The sequence below is a fragment of the Coffea arabica genome, chromosome 2c, assembly GCF_036785885.1.
Source record: "Coffea arabica cultivar ET-39 chromosome 2c, Coffea Arabica ET-39 HiFi, whole genome shotgun sequence".
Lineage (NCBI taxonomy): Eukaryota > Viridiplantae > Streptophyta > Magnoliopsida > Gentianales > Rubiaceae > Coffea > Coffea arabica.
The window spans coordinates 67,882,412-67,902,806 of NC_092312.1; the positions used below are offsets into that span (position 1 = coordinate 67,882,412).

Sequence of the window (20,395 nt, forward strand, 5' to 3'; positions counted from 1 at the left end):
CCATCCAGTTTTAAAGGGTTCAAATTTTGCCTCCCACCAAATGTCACATTTAAAGTGACTTGGCTTTCAAAAAATTTAGGTGGGTATGTAGTACACCCGTCTGATCCAGTGGTGGTTCAGTTCCCTCCGGATTTATTTTTGAGCCTCCTTAGGTCTGTCATTCCCTTAAGTGTATGATAGATTAGATTATACAACAGTTGTCGTTTTCGAAAAAAAAAGTGTTATCCTGATTTTATTGGTAAGTTTGTTGGAGGTAACCCGAAAAATCAACAGAATGTTGAATGTGGAGAACCGCGTTATGTATACACGATAACTTGATTGAAAATGTATACATAGCAAATGTAGGGACTGATTTTTGTTTATTAAAAGGATTTTAAATTAGGGCAAATTACACTTTACCCCCCTATGGTTTAGTATTTTTTTGTATATATAACCCCTCTATGATTTCAAAAGTTATACATAATCTTCTTATGGTTTGGATTAAAGTGTTAAAGTAACGGAAATGATCATTCATAACAGAACCTATGAAAATATCGAAATTATCCTTGTTTAAAAATTAAAATGGATAAAGTGACTAAAATATATAAACATAATATACCTGACATACTAACCCCGTATATTTTTATGTTTTACCATATAACCTCCTTATGATTTAATATTTTACCATATAACCCCCTTATGATTTTCAAAATATACACATAACCCCCCATGTGGTTAATAAATAATTTTCAATTTACATAAGGGTATTTTTGATATTTTAGGTGACTCTGTCACAGATTGCAAATTCCGTCACTTTGATACTTTAATTCAAACTATGAGGGGATTATGTATAGTTTTTAAAATCATAGGGGGTTATGTACAAAAATATTAAATCACAGGGGGTAAAGTGTAATTTGCCCTTTAAATTATAGTATTATTTTATGTGAGAATTATCATGATAAATATGAAAAGAATATAACTTAGAGTTTTTAATAAGATCTTATTAAAGAATACTATTAAAAAGAAAGGACATTAGTTTTAATTACTTATTATTTTAGATTTTCAAAATAAAAATAATTATTATTTAAAAACTAAAAGAAAAGAACGTAGGATAGTAGTATTATTTTTTTTTAAAAACACTTAAAAAAGTAAAAAAAAAAAAACATTTTATTAGTTTTAATTTTAGTCAGTCATTTGTCTTTCATTTGCTTTCCTGAAAACGATATATAGGAATCTCGTTCCCTAATAGATCTGGAGTCGACTTGTGAGAGACATGGGGAAGGCCCTCAAGGAGAAAAATCCAGCCAAAAAAAAAGAAAAAGAAAAAGGTTTCTGTCTTGCTAGGATTATTAATTAAGCTTGTAGGCTTGGATAGAAAATTATGGCAGAGTCCAGAACAATCAAGTCTTAGTATGTTATATTAAGCAAAAAACAAAAAAAGGTATGAATTCACGGTAGATTTCTTTGAAAAAGAAAAATTAAACAAAGGTTGCACAGCTCCAAAATAGAACCACTGCAACATATTTCTACATGAAGGTACGTACCAAAATCCATGGCTTTTGTATTGTATGGACATTGCTCTATATGTCATATTACTTTGTTAAACCAGGGTTTGGGACGAGTACGGTTAGCAAGAGGTGCAGTTGATACGATAGTTTTATTTTTTTTAATAATTTTGTGTACATTTATATAATTTTATTGTATTTCATAACATACAACAAAAAGTTATATGAGTTTACACTAAATCATGAAATACAACAATCGCACCAATTGTATGTAATACTAACTGTAACTGCCCCCTTTGCCATTAAACCGTAACAGTCTCAACCAATATACAAGTTCAACCTCGACACATGCTGATTGAATCCACCAAAAAACAATAAGAAGGCACAAAGATTACAACAATTAAACAAAGAAGCGAGGAGTAAGCCATCAGGCAGCAGTCAATATGAGGGAACTATGGCCTATGGGACAAAGGTTCGCACTCTGCTATTTTCCATACATTTAAGGCGAGATATGCGAACTATAGGGATGTTCTTTAGAGCTTGATGCAGCTCGCTTTGTTCAGCCAAATTCATCACTTTCTCTACCAATCCATCAGACATATCCACCAAAAAAAGGGATTCCAGCTTCCTCAAGTTTTCAGCGCTCAAAGGCAACTCCTCTAGTAGTTTACAGTCTGTCATGCTTAGCCTTTGGAGACTAGGCAGGGTGTCATTTTCCACCTTCAGCCATTTCAACCTTTCTAAACTTGTAATGGACAATTTCTCGAGCTTTCGAAACCCTCCTGCCCTAAAAAGTAGCATCTCACCTTCATAAGCATGTTGGAGGGTAAGTTCTAGCAGATTGGGTAAATCTTGAAGGGATCCTATCCCTTTTGTTCCATCATCCTCCCTTAATCCGCTGTTGTCCAAAACTAAATTGGTTAAGCTTTGGAGAGATAATACCCATTGTAGTATATTCCCTATGTGCCCCTGCAACGAAAGAATTTCGAGAAGTCGAGGCGTCGGAGAAATGGGATGCCGTAGATCAAGGGTCATATCATCTTCAATTGACTGGACAACCAATGTTTTAAGATTGGTGAGCTTCTCCAGAGTGCAAAGGAGCTCCTTGCCATCTTCTCTTCTTAGCTTTGTAATGCTTAACGATCTCAATTTCGTTAGCTTCCCTATTTCTCTCAAAATTTTCTCATTATCTGCCTCTATAGCCTGCAAATTCTCCAGGGAAAGAAGCTTTCCAATTTTATCTGGGGATTTAAAGCCACGTAGACCGTGATATTCTGCAGATATTTCTATTCGACCTACATAAAGGACATGAAGTTTCCTCAGCTTCAGAATTTCCACTGGGATCTTTGTTACATTAGTGTAAAATAGATCTAAAATTTCAAGATTCTGAAGCTTCCCAATAGATTTGGGGACGATCCGAACTTTTGTTCTTCGAAGACAGAGACATTTAAGAAGGAATAATTTGAAAACTTCCTTTGGGATATCTTCCAATGGTGCCTCCGACAAATCCAACACCTTTATCAACTTAGAACCACCACATAAAAACTTGGATACCACCGGTCCTGATATACGGCCATTGTACCTTAAGAATTCCAGAGACCGAAGACTCTTAAAGCAGTGGGTCAGCTCCTGGGGTTCTGGATTATCAAAATCATATAGTGCTAGCCGTCGAACTTTATTAGAGCTTTGCCCGCTGTAATTTCCTACGGCTATTGTTATGAAATTCTGTTCCCTGCTTTTAGAAACAATCATGTCACGCAAAAAATCATGAACTCGAAAACATTTTATTCCATCACAATTTGCTGTTAGCACTTGGACTAAGCTTCTGTTGACAAGTTCATGGAAGCCCCGATTAGCGATATCAAAAGTTGACATTCCTTCTTTCTCTTCCACAAATCCTTGTGTAATCCATTTGTCAAGCATATCATCCACACCTATTAAGGCATCTTCAGGATAAATGCTTAGATACAAGAAACAGTTTTTGAGATTCTGGGGCAAGTCATTGTAACTAAGAAGGAGTATCCTTTTGATTGGATCAAGTTTACCACTAGCATCAAGTTCATCACCAAGGTTACGAAGAATCGTTTCCCAATCATTTATTCTGTCCTTATCTTTGAGAGCTAATACCCCACCAATAGTGGCAATTGCAAGGGGCAGGCCCTCACATTTCCTCAATATTCTTGCTGAAACTTGCTGTAGATGTGGAGGACAGTGATCGCTTTGAAATGTTGTGTGGCAGAAAAGTGTCCAGGAATCCTTTACAGAAAGAGGCTTCATCCAGTGGCTATAGTTATGTGATCCAAAACGAGCTGCTTTGGCAACATGAATTATCCGTGTGGTCAATATAGCTTGACCATGAAAATTGCCATCCGGCAATACATTTTTAAGAGCATCCCACAAACGTTCACTCCACACATCATCAAGGACAAGAATGTAACTTCGATCTTGGAGAAAGTCTTTGACAAATGCACTCAGCCTTATGATATCTGTAGAATTCATCAGTTGATGAGGGACTGGTTCATTGATCTCATAAAAAATTTTATGAATCATGGTCTTGAGAATCACCATGATATCAAAAGTTCGAGAAATAGTTAACCAAACATGGATCTTGAATTGCGTTTTTACAGCTGTATCTTCGAAGACTTTTCTCACCAGGGTGGTCTTCCCGAGCCCTCCCATCCCCACAACAGCAATTACTTTAAGGTGGGAATCATTATTTAGGACACGTGAAATGAGCTCTTCTTTGGGTGTTTTGATGCCGACAAGTTTATCTTCTTCAAGAAGGATTGAAATCTCACGAATGTCATTGTCTAGATTTGCAGCAGAAGTAGAACTAGAGCCTGCAGCGGAACTAGAGCAGGTTTCCTGATTACCATATATGGGCTGATATCTCTTGTGTCTTTCAGAAATATCAATTACTCTGGACTTCAGATTTTTCATCTCGGAAGAAATCCTACAGCGAGCCCTTAGATTCTTGATTGAGTAATAGATTTTTTGAACACGGCCATGGAAGCCATGAGCTTGATGATGAGCAAAACGCAGTATGAATTCATCAAGAACATCTTCTGTGTCATAAGCAACTTCGCGCACTTGCCTGATCCATTCTTAAAGCTCAAAAACATCATATTCTCTATCTTCGGCATCTCTGAGGAAAGCCCTCAAGCTTCCCAATTCATCTCTAACAAACTCGACTTCTCTTTGAAGTTCTCCTCCCAAATTAGTGCCCTGATGCAGGAGAAAGGAGGACAGCTCTTTGAGTACATAAGCTACTGCAGTCTCTGCCATTCTGAATCACTCTCATTTCAAGCTTTAAAATTTATATGGTTAAAGTTTTAAGATGCTGCTTTTTTAAAAAATATGAAGAAGAGTGGAATAGGAGCAGTAGCTAGAAATTCAGAAGGGAAACTGATGAAAGCATGGGCCAGAGCTGAGATAAAAACAAGCGAGCCACTGGTGGAGGAAGCAGCAGCAATTTGAATGGGAATGCAAATGGCTCGAGAAGCCAAATGGCTCGAGAAGCCAAATGGAGAGAAGTAGAGTTCCAGTCTGATTGCAAGGAGGTGGTGGACGTGATAGACAAGGAAATGGAAAAGAAGCCAGAGTAGCTATCATCCTTGAGGACATTGCAAACATGAGATGTTTGTTTGAAAAATGTACTTTCTCTTTTTCCATAGAGCAGGGAACAAGTGTGCACATAGATTAGCAAAGTTTGTGGTCAAACTAACTAGAAATGTTGAATGGGAAGAGTGCTTTCCCATTTGGCTCTATGAGAGTGCACAAAATGATTACAGAGGAAGGAATTTTGATGTATCAAATCTTGTAATATCATGTTTATGAAATGCAAATCTAATTTTTGACAAAGAAAAAAAACCCAAAACGATATGTGAAGTTTGAAACTCTGCAGGCATGAATATGGTGGTAAATGGATATGTAAAACTATGCTCTGAAGTCCGTTATAGTCATGTTCCAAGAAACTACTGCAATTTTCCAGACCTTTAATTAAACAAATAATAATTGTTTCATCACAATTAATTGAGACAAATTGATTTTGCAAGTGGAACTTGCAATGCAGTAGCTTTAAATGCAGTATTAATCCAGTCTGCGGCTTCCATCCCTTTCAATGCAGTCTTAATTTAGCAACACTTGATCATTCTGCAGCTTCAATCACTTTTCTACCTTATTAAATTTCCCAACACTTTTTCATTCCCACAAATTAGTTGTAAAGTAGTTAGTTCTTGTGTAGTTGTAGTTTCCTCCCCTCTGGTGGTTTTGTGGGAGCCTCATCCCAATTTGTGCGAGGCACAATTTACATTGTAATGCATCAATCCAGATAATGATAGTAATGATGATGATGATGATAATAATAATAATAGATTTGAAAAAGGAAAGAAGTTTTCATACTAAAAAGCAGAATAGGAAATTGACTCAAAAAAGGGAATTTTTCTAAGCTTTAGCCTGTGCATCAGAGCGGAATTGGGCTATTTATAAAATTTGATTCACTATCAATCCAAATTTAAGCCGTGAATCACCAGACTTGTAGAAGATATCTTGGTCCAAAATTTTCTGTTAATGACAGTGACAAAAGCCTTGGAATTCTAAAGGTGGAAGATTCATGTTATTTTTTAGGGATAATTTCAGAAACCTCCTTTGAGGTTATATCACCTAGCTCCCCTAAACTTTTTAAAATCTCACTTAACACCCTTGAAGTGATAGTAGGGCTGTTAGGCCCCAAAACAACCTAAGAGGGAGGGGGTGAATTAGCTTTATTAAAAAACTAATCAAACTATGGACACTTTTTGTTCAATATGAAATTTATCCTCTTTTCTAAATGATCACATAATAAATTAATCAATGAATGAACAATATCACTTGAGAGAAATAGAAGAGATAAACAATTTAAGAATCACAACATAATAATAAGTAAATGAGAAGAAAGGAATTGCAAACCAATTGACTGCCAACCTCCTCTTGAACTTAAAGATCAATTCAAATAAGTTTTTTCAAGTTGATGAAATACAATTAATCTTATGTACAAAGGAAGACTCACTTCCTCCTTACCCTAACCTCCACTCAGTCAAGTTAGGAAGTTTTACTGTCCCTCAAGACAACCCTCATAAAGTTATACTATTGAAGTATTCACTTACAAATGAAAAGTTTACAATAAATTTCCTACCACCAAGATTACAAATCTTTCTTGGAGAGTGTTTTCACACTAAAACTACTTTATATCTTTTGTATCTTCAATGTGTAAAAGTTGTTTGAAATTTCTGACCATACTCTATTTATATGAGACCAAAAAAGTACTTCTTTAATGCTTCCAATGGATAGAAGGTAGCTGAAGAGTCAATTAGCCGTTGGAAGTATCGGACGTCCGGTACTACCGTTGCTTGCGTCCGATAGCAGATAGAGAATTTAAAAGATTCTATCGGACTTTTGGTACTTCTGATGCTTGCGTCCGAGTTTGAAGGATTCTATCGAACGTCCGGTACTTACGATACTTACGTCTGATAGCAGACAGAGAGTTTGAACGATTATCTTAATTCTATCGGACGTCCGATGAGAATGTTCTGCGTCCAATATGATCTGCCCTGTTTATCGGACGTCCAGTATTGATTTTGTGAGCGTTCGACAGCTTTTGACAACCTCTATCTTCTATCAATTTGCTCTTGTTCTTTGAATCAAATTGTTTCAAAACTGAAAAGACTTCTTATTGAAAAGAGATTAGTAATATCCAATTGTTTTGTAAACATCAAAAGACAGGGATCAAGATCATTATTCTCTTCCTTTTTTATGATGACAAAACAATGGATGATGATAAAAAAATACCAATCTCATAGCATCTCCTCCTTACACATTGCATCCCTTACTTAGCTAAAACATCCAAAATAACTTCCCTTACATCAGAATAACTCCCCATTACATATTGCATCCCTTACTCAGCCAAAACACCAAAACTATTAAAATCATCAGAATATCATTAGATCATCATTATTCTCTCCCTTTTTGTTATCATAAAATTAGAGAGTAATTGCCATAAAAAAAATAATAACAGCTGCAACCATCATCAGTCAATAACAGAAAAATAACACCAAAAGAGAACAACCAATTGGTTAAGAATTTTTGAAACCAAAAGATAACAATATTCAAACCAAATAGATTTTGAACTTTTGCAAATAGGGAAACAAAATTTTTTAAAGTATCATTTTTATGAGCAAGAAAAATCATCCAAGTGTATTTAGAGTAATCATCAATAATCACTGGATAATATCTCTTACCATCCAATCTAGCAATTTGTGTAGGACCGAACAAATTAAGATGTAAAATCTCTAATGATTTTGAAGTAGAAGCACATATTTTTGGGTTTAAAAGATATTTTGATTTATTTTTCAAATTGACAAGTATCACAAATTTTATCTTTTTCAAACTTAATTTTTGACAAATCTCTAACAAGATCTTTTTTTTGAAAATTTCTTTTAACAAAAATATATTGAAATGACAAAATCTTCTATACCAAAATCAAGAATTTTCATTTGAAACTTTAAGACATTGAAAGTTAGAGAGATTAATATTTTCAAAAATCATAACATAGATATCATTGAATCTTTTTCCTTTGAAAATGATGTTAAATTTTAAATCAATAACTAAACACTCATACTTTTTGTATAAAACAAACAAATTTCTATCACATAATTGACTAATACTTAGCAAGTTATAACTCAAATTATCAATCAAAAGAACATTATGAATAAAAATCTCATCATTCTTGCTAACATCTCCTACTCCAATTGTTTTAAGTTTCATATCATCTCCAAATGTCACTTTGCCACTTGATTTTGGCTTAAGTTTGACCAGTCATGTGTCTTGAGCATCCACTATCTACGAACCACTTTGATTCCTTAATGATGTTCACCAAGTTCATCTACTCAAGAGTTCAAGAACTAATATTTGATACCCTTTAATTTTTGGGTTCTTGAGAATTAGCATCATGTCTAACTATCCACATGCATTTCATGCCTTTTTTCATGTTTTTTCTCACATAGCAATCACTTTTCATGTGACATTTTTTATAACAAAAATTACACATAATCAAAGAGTTATTTACATGAACAGATTTAATAAATCTTACTTGTCTTCTCTTATAAATAGTAAATTTATTTGCACCAAAATTTAATTTCTTCTCATGAGTGCCAAGATAAGTTTTTTATTCATTTCCTTGAAAACAGTCTTATTTTTTATGTTGGAGTAATTTAAATTATCCATTCTTCTTTTCAAATCATTTTGTTCTTTTTTGAACATTTCACAAAGTCTTGTTTTTCTATCAAACTCATTTTGTAAATCAATCTCACCCTTTTTCAAATAATCATTTTCAGTTTTCAGCTTTTTATTTTCCTGAAAAAAATGTGCATTGTCCTGAACAAGAAAGTTAATTTTTTGTTTTAATTCCTTGTTTTTAGTATAAGATTCTTTCAAGTTTTCATGCAATTTTTCAATGAAAGGTTTAAAATTATCATCAGTTTCATCATCACTATCAAGTTGAGGGTTACAAATTGTTATCTCATCATCTCCAATAGCCATAAAAGTCAATTGAACAGATTTTTCTTTCTCTTCAATTTCATCATCGGAGTTGCACTCATTACATGTGAATTGAAAATTGTTGAATCTTGATTTTCTTTCAGCTTTCCCTTCTTTCTTCTTCTTCATTGGACACTCACTCATGTAGTATCCAAATAGATCGCATTCATAGTATTTGTCATCTTACTTTTTGTTGGTCTCATATTTTTCTTTGTTTCTTGCATTGTTCAATTGATTAGAATCTGAATTGTTAGGTCCTCCTCTTTTGAACCTCCTTTAGTTGAGGATTCTCTTGAAATTTTTGTGATGAGAGTAAATCATCATTCAGTGAAACCGAGTCATCTTTATCTTGAAATGCTTTTAGAACAATACTCCTTTTTGCTTTTGCATCTTCTTCTTCTTCTTGTACCTTGGCCTTAAGTTTCAACTCATAAGATGTTAGAGAGTTTATAAGAGGTTCAATCGGTATTGAATTCAAATCTTTTGCCTCTTCAATAGCAATCACTTTACTCTCCTAATCTTTAGACAAGACATTCAAAATTTATCTATTTTTCTCTCCTAAAAAGTATTTCTTTTCTAGAACCTCTAAATTATTAATAAGATCATTGAATGTACAATACATTTTATCAATATTTTCATGAGATTTCATCTTAAACGACTCATATTTAGTAATCAAGATAGATTTTTTTTTCTCTAACATTTTCACTGGTTTCATGAATTTCTCTCAATTTGTCCCAAATCTCTTTAGTAGATTTATAGTTTTTGATTCTAATAGATTCATTTGAATTTAAAACACTATATAACACATTCATAACTTTTGCATTTAAGGTGAGATGAACTCTATCCTCTGCAGTCAATTTATTTCTTATTTTTGATTTGGATCTATGAGTATTTTCATCTAGTATTGAGTCATCATATGGATTTTCATTAATAATAAATCACAATTCAATGTCAATCGATTGCAAGAAAATAATCATACTTTCTTTCCAACTCACATAGTTTGATCCATTAAACATAGGAGGTCTAGTTACAGATTGTCTTTCAAAAAATATGATATTATTGGTTGTCATTTTTACTTCTAAGTTGATTGAGTTTAATCTCTAGAAGACCAAATTCTGATACCAATTGTTAGGTCAGAAGACAACTTAAGAGGGGGGTGAATTAGATTTATTAAAAAACTAATCAAGTTATGGACACTTTTTGTTCAATATGAAATTTACCCTCTTTTCTAAGTGATCACACAATAAATCAATCAATGAATGAACAATATCACTGGAGAGAAGTAAAAGAGATAAGTAATTTAAGAATCACAACATAACAATAATTAAATGAAAAAAAAATTGCAAACCAATTGATTGCTAAACTCCTCTTGAACTTGAAAATCAATTCAAACAAGTTTCTTCAAGTTGATGCCCTCAGGGGCTTGGTCTGGTGGTTGAGGTTGCTGAAGATGGAGCCTCAGGTCCCTGGTTCGAACTTTGCTGCCAGCAAGTTGCTGAGGGTGGTGAATAGTCTGCGGGGTCCACTCCCTGCGGGACACACCTAAAAAAAAAAAAAAAAAAGTTGATGAAATACAACCAATCTTGTGTACAAAGGAAGACTCACTTTTTCTTTGTCCTAAGTTCCACTCGGTTAAGTTAGAAAATTTTACTGTCCATCAGAACAACTCTCACAGAGTTACACTATTGAAGTATTTACTCACAAATGAAGAGTTTACAATGAATTTCACACCACCAAAACTACAAATCTTTCTTGGAGAGTGTTTTCTCACTAAAACTATTCTATATCTTTTGTATTTTTAATGTGCAAAAGTTGTTTGAAATTTCTGACCATACTCTATTTATATAAGACCAAGAAAGTGTTTTATTAATACTTCCAACGGATAGAAGGTAGTTGAAGAGTCAACTAGCCGTTAGGAGTATTGGACGTCCGGCACTACCGTTACTTGCATCTGATAGCAAACAGAGAGTTTGAAAGATTCTATCAGACATCCGGTACTCTCGGTGCTTGCCTCCGATAGCAGACAGAGAGTTTGAAAGATTCTATCGGACGTCCGGTACTTCCGATGCTTGCGTCCGATAGCAGACAGAGAGTTTGAAGGATTATCTCAATTCTATCGGACGTCCGGTGAGAATGATCTACGTTCGACATGATCTGCCCTGTTTATCGGACATCCAGTATTGATTTTGTAAGCATCCGACAGCTTTCGACAACCTTTATCTTCTATCAATTTGCTTTTGTTCTTTGAATCAAATTGCTTCAAAACTGAAAAGATTTCTTATTGAAAAGAGATTAGTAATATCCAATTATTTTATAAACATCAAAAGACAGGGATCAAGATCATCAAGGGCCATATATTAATACCAAAGATGATGAATTGTCAATAATACCCTCATATTTAAATTTTCTGAACTTGTTTTTCTTTCTCTAAATTTCTACTTTTCTTTAACAATGTCTATACAAACATACGTACATACATACATATATATATATATATATATATATATATATATACGTATGTATAATTAAATTACAAATGTCAATGAAATATAGGATTCAATCAATGAAATATTCAATGCATTTGGAGAAGAATAGTTACAGGTTCTTTTTATTTTTTTTCTGTTTTGGTGTTTCACAACTTTATTTATTTATTTATTTATTCCCATTCATGTAGAGTGCAAAAGAAATAAAGTAATTGAAACTCTAAATAGTTTTTCAAATTTTGACTTTTTCTATAATAAAAATTTCATATTTTACACCCATAAAAAAAGTCCGTCTATTTTGAGTAAATTTTTTGTATGATATTGAAGTTGAATTTCATTTATTACTAAGTTTTTTTTGCTCAAATGTATGATTTTACATGTTAATTACCTTCAACGCTATCAAATATTTTATTTGTAGAAATAGTTTAAAAAATAATATTTTCTTTTACTATCTCTTCATACTGTAGAAGTGACTATTGGTTGTAACATAAAATTTTATTAATTTTCATCTCCTCACTTTTAAGATAGTTCCAATTTAGTACTTTTTTTCCTTGATTTGTAAAATGTTCATTTTTTATAGTCTAAGGGTATTAAAGGCACTAAAATAATCTCTCTCCTCAAACATGCATTTTTTTAATATTACTTTTGGTTAGAAGGGCTTCCAATGTTACTAAAATGTCAATTTAAGGAGTGCTAAGTGAGATTTTGAAAACCTCAAGGGAGCTAGGTGATATTTCATAAAATCTCAGAGAAGGTTTATGAAATTATCCCTAGTTTTTAGGTGTAAATAAAACGTGTCAGAATCTCCATTTGTACTTATTCCCTTACCGTTGAATCCAATTCTCCCTATGACACGTCTTTGACCAATTCTACCTATGGTAGTATCTTCAATCCCTTTGAAGCCAAATGCTACGCTACGGTGGCTGCTTTGTTTTTTTTATGCCAAGTCATTGTCCATGACCAATTCTACTACCTATGGAAATGTACATATTATTGCTTTGAATAATGATATTGATATCTAACGTTTTGCTTCTTTTCATTTAAAAAAAAAAAACGTTTTGCTTCTTTTCCACATTGATAAATAAAAAGGGAACGTCAATTCTCTTTATTGATTTGCTGACCAAGCTTCGGGCACTTGCAATTAATGAAGAAGACACTTCAGCATCCCTTGATTATTTTGATGCTTTCTCAAATATCTTCTTCTGGTTTTTATATATGTTTTATTCTTGTCACATTTTCTTAGGTATCTTTATATTCTTTGAGTATTTTTTTAATTTTTTGAAAAAGAGAAAAATGAAATCTAAGAAATAAGAAGAAGAAAAGGGATTTGAATTCAAGGCGTCTTAATTTTGACATTTTGAACTTTAGCCATGAGTAATTTGTTGTCTTTTCCCTTCGAATCTAAGCGTTTTGTCCATCGAGCAATGCAAAATTGTTTGATTGGATTAGTAATTAATAGATTGTCATTGATTATACCCTGTTTGTTCCAACTTGGGACATTAATGACCATTATCATCTTTTTCTCTAAATCTTTAAAATGATCCATAGTCCAAATATCCGAAAAACAAGAATAACAAAAAAGTGGAATAGCCCTTCGCTTCGATAAATCCAAATTCTACTGATATGATATCCAAAAGCATTCTCTTTTCCATCATCAAATCTCGATACACAGTTGATTCTCCTTATACTCTAGCCTGGAAATTAAACCAAACTATCTTAGTATTTAGTTTTCTAATTCTTTCAGTTTCTTGTTTTGGTGTCCTATTCCTTTAGTTTCTATATTAATTTAGAAAATCTCAAGCCAGTTCCAAAATAAGTTTCGATTTATAATTATTTTTATTTAGAAAGTTTTAGAGTCTATAAATATTGCTAATCTAGTACATTGTTATTTAAAGAGTTGATTTGAGTCTTGAAAAGTTCATTGAGTTGAGTTGTGAGATAGAGGGACAGTCTCTAAATTGATATTTGCGAGTTGTCGTAAGCGAAAGGCTATGATTTGATATTGTTATTGTTGAGTTTTGAATTAATAAAATTGTTGAGTATTTTGTTATTTGTTTATCATGTTCCTCTTCCCACATATTTTTATATGTGTTAAAATCCCTTCCGATGTGTACATTTTTTTTTGTGTTAACATGTGAGAACCCTCATTTAAAAATACGAGTTCTCCTAAATCACTTGTATTGCCCTAACACTAAATAAATTATAACATTTCCTTACATTGCATTGCATTGCCTTTCTACATGAATTGTAACATCTCCTTGAATTGGCATCATTTTATTTCACTATATGCACTAGGACCAAATACCCTTTTAATTGTGTTTGAAATCTTATGTGAAAGTTTAAGGGTGCTATTTAGACATTTGAAACACTTGGAAGGAAGAAACATTATTTGGCAAAGTTTAAGGGAAGGAATGACCAAGATTGGGCCAAGTGTCAATGTCCCAACCACTCAAACAAATTGACCAAGAAAATTAGCAATTTAAACCTTTTTGGCTCCATTTTTTCTCCTTATTGGCCGGCCCTCTTGAGCTCCAAAGAGAGAAGAAGAAAAATTCGTTTTCTTGCTTGAAACCTTAACTTGGATTTTGAGGATAAACCAAAGGAGAAGGAATCTTAGTTAGTTTGAGTAAACTATCTTCAAGACTTGCTTATGATTCAAGTTTGGAATTTTTGCTTTGGTGGACTTTTGGGTGGTTCAAACTTCATTTAAGAGAGGTAATTGATCCTTAAACCCTATCTTTATTATTTAATATCAAGTGTTTAAGATATTGATGATAAACTAGAAGTTGGGTCGATGTTGTTTGTGGTTAAATTCTTTGAGTTAAGTAAGTGGAAGTAAGTTTGGATGTATGGCATGCCATGTGTTTGATTCTTTGCCTAAACTTTATTTGTGATTTTCCTTGATGTATTAGCATGTTAAGAACCCTCTTAAAGTTAGAAATAACTCTTGGAATGTTGGTTAAATTAAAAATAATGAAAGGATGGAATTTGGTGGTGAAGGTGAACTTGGGACTGCTCTCTTTTCCTCCTTGCTGGCCGGCCATGGATTGGAGGTTTTTCCCTTGATCTTTGTGACTTATTGAACCTTAATTAAGCTTAAAAAAATTGGCTAAACATTGGTTTAAACTTGTGTATGAAGTGAGGTGAAATAGAGCAAGTAAATTGGTTGATTTGGCAAGGTAGCGGACTGTTTTGTTCTTCCATGCTGGTCGGATTGCCTTGGTTCATTTTATCATTTTATGTGTTGAATTTTAAGCTTAAATAGTGCTATATAACTTGACCTCTTGTATATTAACTCTAGGAGATTGAATTGGATGAATTTGAGTCAAAATGAATGAGGTTAGGATGATTTTGTTAAAGTCCTGAGTTGATCAGAACAGGAAAATCAGTCAATTTCCCCGGACTTTTGGTATTGATAAAGAGCAACTAGAGTTTGCATTTTATACCGTTTGAAAGCCCTTCGAATCTAGTTTCCAACGCCACCAACAGCGCGCGATTCTGACTTTTCTACAATGAGATATGGTCATTTTCTCGAGACTGCGCGCACGTGATTGTTATACCCTAGAAAACACTTTTGAACTTGAATGAGATTTTCCTTTTACTCAACTTTCTTGCACTTGTCAAACTCATTTTTCTTATGACCTTTTCCTACATTTTTTTGTCTAACTTGCATGGTAAATTGAGTCAATTAATGACTCACTTGGTCACCTAATGAACTTACGTTTAGGTTGCAAAATGAATCTAGAATATTAACGACTTTCACTCGTTGCCTTAGAATTGGGAAACGAAGGTGAGGGTAACCACAGGACTTAACGGACAAACTCTACATTTCTTAACAGGTGAATGTTCCACTGCCTGTTACCTGTCTATGTGAGATATTTGCATACTTGGTCTGTGATTGTTTGATCTGAACATTGGATTTGACAAACTCGAGATGAGCGTGTACTTTATCACACGCGACCTCCTTCGATTCTACTGAGACTTTGTATACTGATAATTTAAAATGCGATTTTTCTATATTTGACTATACATCTTTGGGTGATATCCCATCGATTACTGTGACTATTTTGGATACCCAACCTCGTAGGTGAGTCGGTTGTATCGAGCCAATGAGGGCTTGGTCGAGAAGGCCAATAAACCCTGGAGACTATTTACCGAAATTCGAAAACTGGTATACTTGAGTATTACCTAATTATACTATTTGAGATGTTCGGGTCCGGTAAGGGAGTTGACTGGTGGATGGAATTTGAAGAAAGTGGTATTCTACGAATATTATATTTTTTAAATGCATACGTTGACAGAGGGTCAACAGATTCTTGATACGATAAAGTTTAAGTGGATTTGGCTTTTGGAAGCCACCCGTATCCTTGAATTGAATTGCGATTAAATTGTTCCAGTATTATACGGTGTTTACTTGTTTATATTATGCTTCTAATTGAGTATGTGCCTAAATGTTTATTTGGAACCTCACTGGTGTTTAGCTCACCCCACTCTCTTTTGTTTTCCTTAACAGATCTGTGATAGGACTGTTGTCAAGAACTTGCGTAGCCTTAAATTCTATCTTAAACTTGTATTTTAGGTTGTAATCCTTTTCTTTAGAAGACTTTATTTTTGACTCTTGTAAGTTTAAATTTGTAAGTTTGGCACTTTTGATGTAAATTAAGTTTGGAATTGTAAGTTTGACATTTAGCTCTATGTTCTAAGTTTGGAAAGTTGGCGTGATGATTATATTTCCATTATGGTTTGTAACCTTTACTTCCAAAATATTTTATTAGTTTTCTTGGGTTGCTGGTTCATTAATTAACTGAGTCCCGACGAGAGTTGGGCAAACAGTTCTCTAATTCTTAAGGTTCGCCCTAGGGAGAGGTTGGGCTGTCACATATCAAGTGGTATTAGAACTCTAGGTTTTGATCTTAGGGCTTGTTTCAGAAAATTGAAGTATGGATCCGTACGATTTACCATGTTGTGGCATTTTTATCTTCAATTGCAAAAATGATTTTGAGATTTGGGGTTGAATAATGAAGACATTTTTTTCAAGCTATTGGAGTTGGAATATTGTCCAAACAAGGTTCATAGAACCTGTAGAAAGCATGAAATTATTGAGCAATGTAGTTAAACAGTTAGAGAGCAACAGATAGTTGGATCACGAGATGTTTCACTATCTCAATATCCAAGTTCAGACAGATGTACTTAGAAAATTCATACATGCAAAGACAACAAAGAAGGGTTGAAAAATTTTGATGAATTCTTATTGTGGTCATGGTGGAGAAATTGGTGTCAAGGAAGAAGAAAAAGAACTTTTCATGAGGCAAAGAAAAAGGAAATTGCAGAAGTTGTGGGTGTATTTAAAGATGACGAATTTGTGGCTCAAAAAGAAATTTCACACATGATTGAAAATGAAAGTGAAATCATTGGTGATATGGAAGCTGTGATTGAAGATTGTGATGAGGTAGAAATTCTTGATGACTTATTTGAAGAAAAAATCAAATAGTTCAATTAGTTAATATCAATTATGGAGTAGACGATTTAGTTGAAATTGTGACATTGTTTTAATGGATGGGATTGTTCAAGAGGACAGATTAAATAAAAAATATGGTGATGTTGAAATCTTTGGTAATGGAAATTTTGATTTTGTATTGTTGTTGTCTGGATGACATGGTTGAAATAAATTATGGAGTATGAAATGAAGCATGGATGAATATGTTTGCATTTGACGAGTGATCAAGCCAAAAATTATTTGAGAAGTACAAGTTTTGTCCACTAGCATGCATGAAGATGAAGTTGATGACCAATCATAGGTTTGGATTGAATGTTGTATTTTACTGCAATTGAATTTTCTTAGAGATTGAAGATTGAGATGACATTGGAGGTGACCACAATGAAGAGTTTGGTTTAAGAAAGGGAATCAATGAAAGCAATTTTAGTATTTAGTTTTCTAATTCTTTTAGTTTCTTGTTTTGGTGTCATGTTTATTTAGTTTCCATATTAATTTAGGAAATTTCAAATTAGTTCCAAGTAAATTTCTATTTACAATTGTGTTTGTTTAAGAAGTTTTACGGTCTATAAATAATACTAGTTTAGTAATTAGTATTTGAAGAGTTGAATTGAATCTTGAAGAGTTCATTGAGTTGAGTTGTGAGATAGTGCGAAAGTCTTTAACTTGATATTTGTGAGTTGTCACAAGCGAAAGACTACAACTTGATATTATTATTGTTAAGTTTGAGTTAATAAAATTATTGAGTATTTGGTTATTTGTTTATTCTCCTCCTCTTTCCATATATTTTTATACATATTAAAATTAGTTTCACTCTATGCAGTTTTTTTTCGCTAACACTTGGAATACTTATGGATTCATTTATTTGGTAGAAATTAGAAACAATTGAAATTCTATCATATTGGGATCCAAATACGGAATACATGACTATTGAGACATTAAGAATACACAAATTTAATGATAAATAAGTCACAAGCATGAAAGATAAATGACACATAAGATTTAATATAATTCAACTTTATCACTAAACCTACGTCCACGGAGAAAAAATCTGTTATTTATTATGAGCGAAACTCTACACAAGAATATAATCTAAACCTAAACCCAACTCTTGTGTATCATCTTTCACCTTCCAAGAATTTCTCTTACCCCATCTATAAGGCTACATGTTGCTCTTGTGTGTCACTTTATAGTATGGCAATCCACACCTATTTATGAGCTGTATTACTTGGTCAATACTCAAGTAATAATAGAAAATAGCAAAATAGCTGCTAATCCCTAATCCTATACAAAATAGGAAATAACATCTAATTTCTAAACTCATACAAATACGAAATTCATTTTTTACTACCTAAAGAATTAAAACCACTTTCATACAAAATAAGAAACGCGTCTAAAAGAAATTAAACCAATTTTCTAACAAATCTCGATCTTAGTGAATATTTTTTTTAGCAACCATTTGACTTCAACTACCAAATAATATAGTATTGAACTATAAATCTGAATCAATATAGTTTTGACACTCAATTGATTCAGTCGACAAATGAATGTGTGTAATTATCCCAAGTTTAATACCTTGTTGACTCGTGAGAAGATGTTTCAACTCACCATCTCCTTACACAGAATTTCTTCTCCCTAGTACTTGTAACATCGAGATCTCTTTCAGTTAGCTCTATTTCGAACTATTGAGGCAACCAAGTGGATAAATCATCATATTCATCCCATTTTCAAGACTGTCTTGCTATATGTGGTTTTCAAAACAGCACCTGCAACGTAAAATTCGTAGCCATCAAGGTCTTCTGGCATTTGAAAATTAGATTCCTTTATTTCTTTAAAACACATGTCATACCACCTAAAGAACATGATCAGAATCTCACCATCTAGGATGAAGTATCAACCAATGGAGTTGTGAGAATATCTCCATCAGTTCATGTCTAAAAAAGATATTGGGTTCCATCTTTTTTTTGACCCTTGAATCACTTGCTTAAAGTCATTGTCAAGTATCTCTATGCTTTTTGACTTCTCAATTTTCACCTTCAATGCTTCTTACTAAACTCTTGAAGCAAAGATATCACCCATTAAATTATTCAACTGGTAATAGTAACTAACCCACTTGATTTCAATAGTCAACCAGTAACCAACACGTACCCCGCTCTGATACTAGTTGTTGTGATCCAATTACGAAATACACGACTATTGAAATATCGGGAATACAACAATTTAATAATAAACAAGTCACAAGTATAAAAGATAAACGGTATACAAGATCTAACATAATTCGACTCCACCATTGAACCCATGTCTACTAAGAGAAAACCTATTCTTTATTATGAGAGAAAAATTTCATATAAGAATACAACTTGAATCCAAATCTAATTTTTTAATATTATTTCTCATCTCCCAAGAACCTCTCTCACCGCATATATAAGGTTACATGTCGCCCTTGTGTGCCACTAAACTTTTCTACCAAACCGCCATATGGAAATCTCTACTTGCGTTGACGTAGTTGTTATTTCCGGGATTAATGAGTGAATCACTGAAGACGAAGAGGGCAGCAATGGTTTTCGGATAATGGTCATCATGATGGTGGAGTAACAAACTTTTCTACCAAACCTGCATTGAATGCTGGAGTAACTAACAATGAGTTTCCGTTTTTGCACTTTGGTTTAATTACATGAAAGGCTTTAAAGAGGTTAAGAGTGCATGCTGCGGCAGTGGTCCTCTTCGGGGAGCCGATAGCTGCGGAGGGAAGATGGGAATAAAAGATTACGAGCTATGTGACAATCCACGAGATTATTTCATCTTTGACTCCAATCATCCAACTCCAGCGGCCAACCAGCTATCTGCAAAGCTCATCTGGGCTGGACCCTACAATATTACTGGGCCTTATAATCTCGACTCAGTTTCTCGTCTTTCATTGTAACCTTTTCTACTTAAGATTGAAGTTCATTGCTAAGGGGCCGTCTGCGACTTGTATGTTTGTTTTTACTTCAAAATAAAACAAAGCATCCGTTCACACACACACACACATATATCGTGTTTCTTCCTTTTTTTTTCCGTAACACTTAATACACCCTCACTTATTCTTGAATGTCTAAAACACTATTGATGCCAGAATCCTACTTATTGAAAAACGTCCTTCTCCAAGTGAAGTCCTTTGGTTTTTCATAATGACTAAAAATAAAGTTTAGTTGTCCAATCTAAACTAAGTGGTTAAGTTCTAAGTGAATTAGATTACCTATTTCTTAGAAAATTCAAAACCACAAAAACTATTATATGTGAAAATACAAACAGGACATCAAATCCACGTTATATCAAGAAAACAACAACAAAATATGAAGACTAAATCCACTTATTTTCAA

At 33.3% G+C, this 20,395-nt stretch overlaps 1 protein-coding gene across 1 annotated transcript; it reads right to left on the reverse strand.

Moving 5' to 3' along the window:
• Positions 1–1,943: 1,943 nt before the first annotated feature.
• On the reverse strand, positions 1,944–4,769 carry LOC113724549 (disease resistance protein RPM1-like). Its single transcript, XM_027247440.1, has 2 exons — positions 4,672–4,769; positions 1,944–4,578 (listed from the first exon to the last, which is right to left on the reverse strand). The coding sequence occupies exons 1-2, from the start codon at positions 4,767–4,769 to the stop codon at positions 1,944–1,946; spliced, it is 2,733 nt and encodes a 910-aa protein (XP_027103241.1).
• Positions 4,770–20,395: the final 15,626 nt, after the last annotated feature.

Bases quoted from the DNA above. Each gene is read 5' to 3' on its own strand.
- LOC113724549 (XM_027247440.1), bottom strand. From the start codon at position 4,769: ATGGCAGAGACTGCAGTAGCTTATGTACTCAAAGAGCTGTCCTCCTTT. The intron at 4,579-4,671 runs GTTTGTTAGAGA...AGAATGGATCAG, and splicing joins GAACTTCAAAGAGAAGTCGA to GCAAGTGCGCGAAGTTGCTT.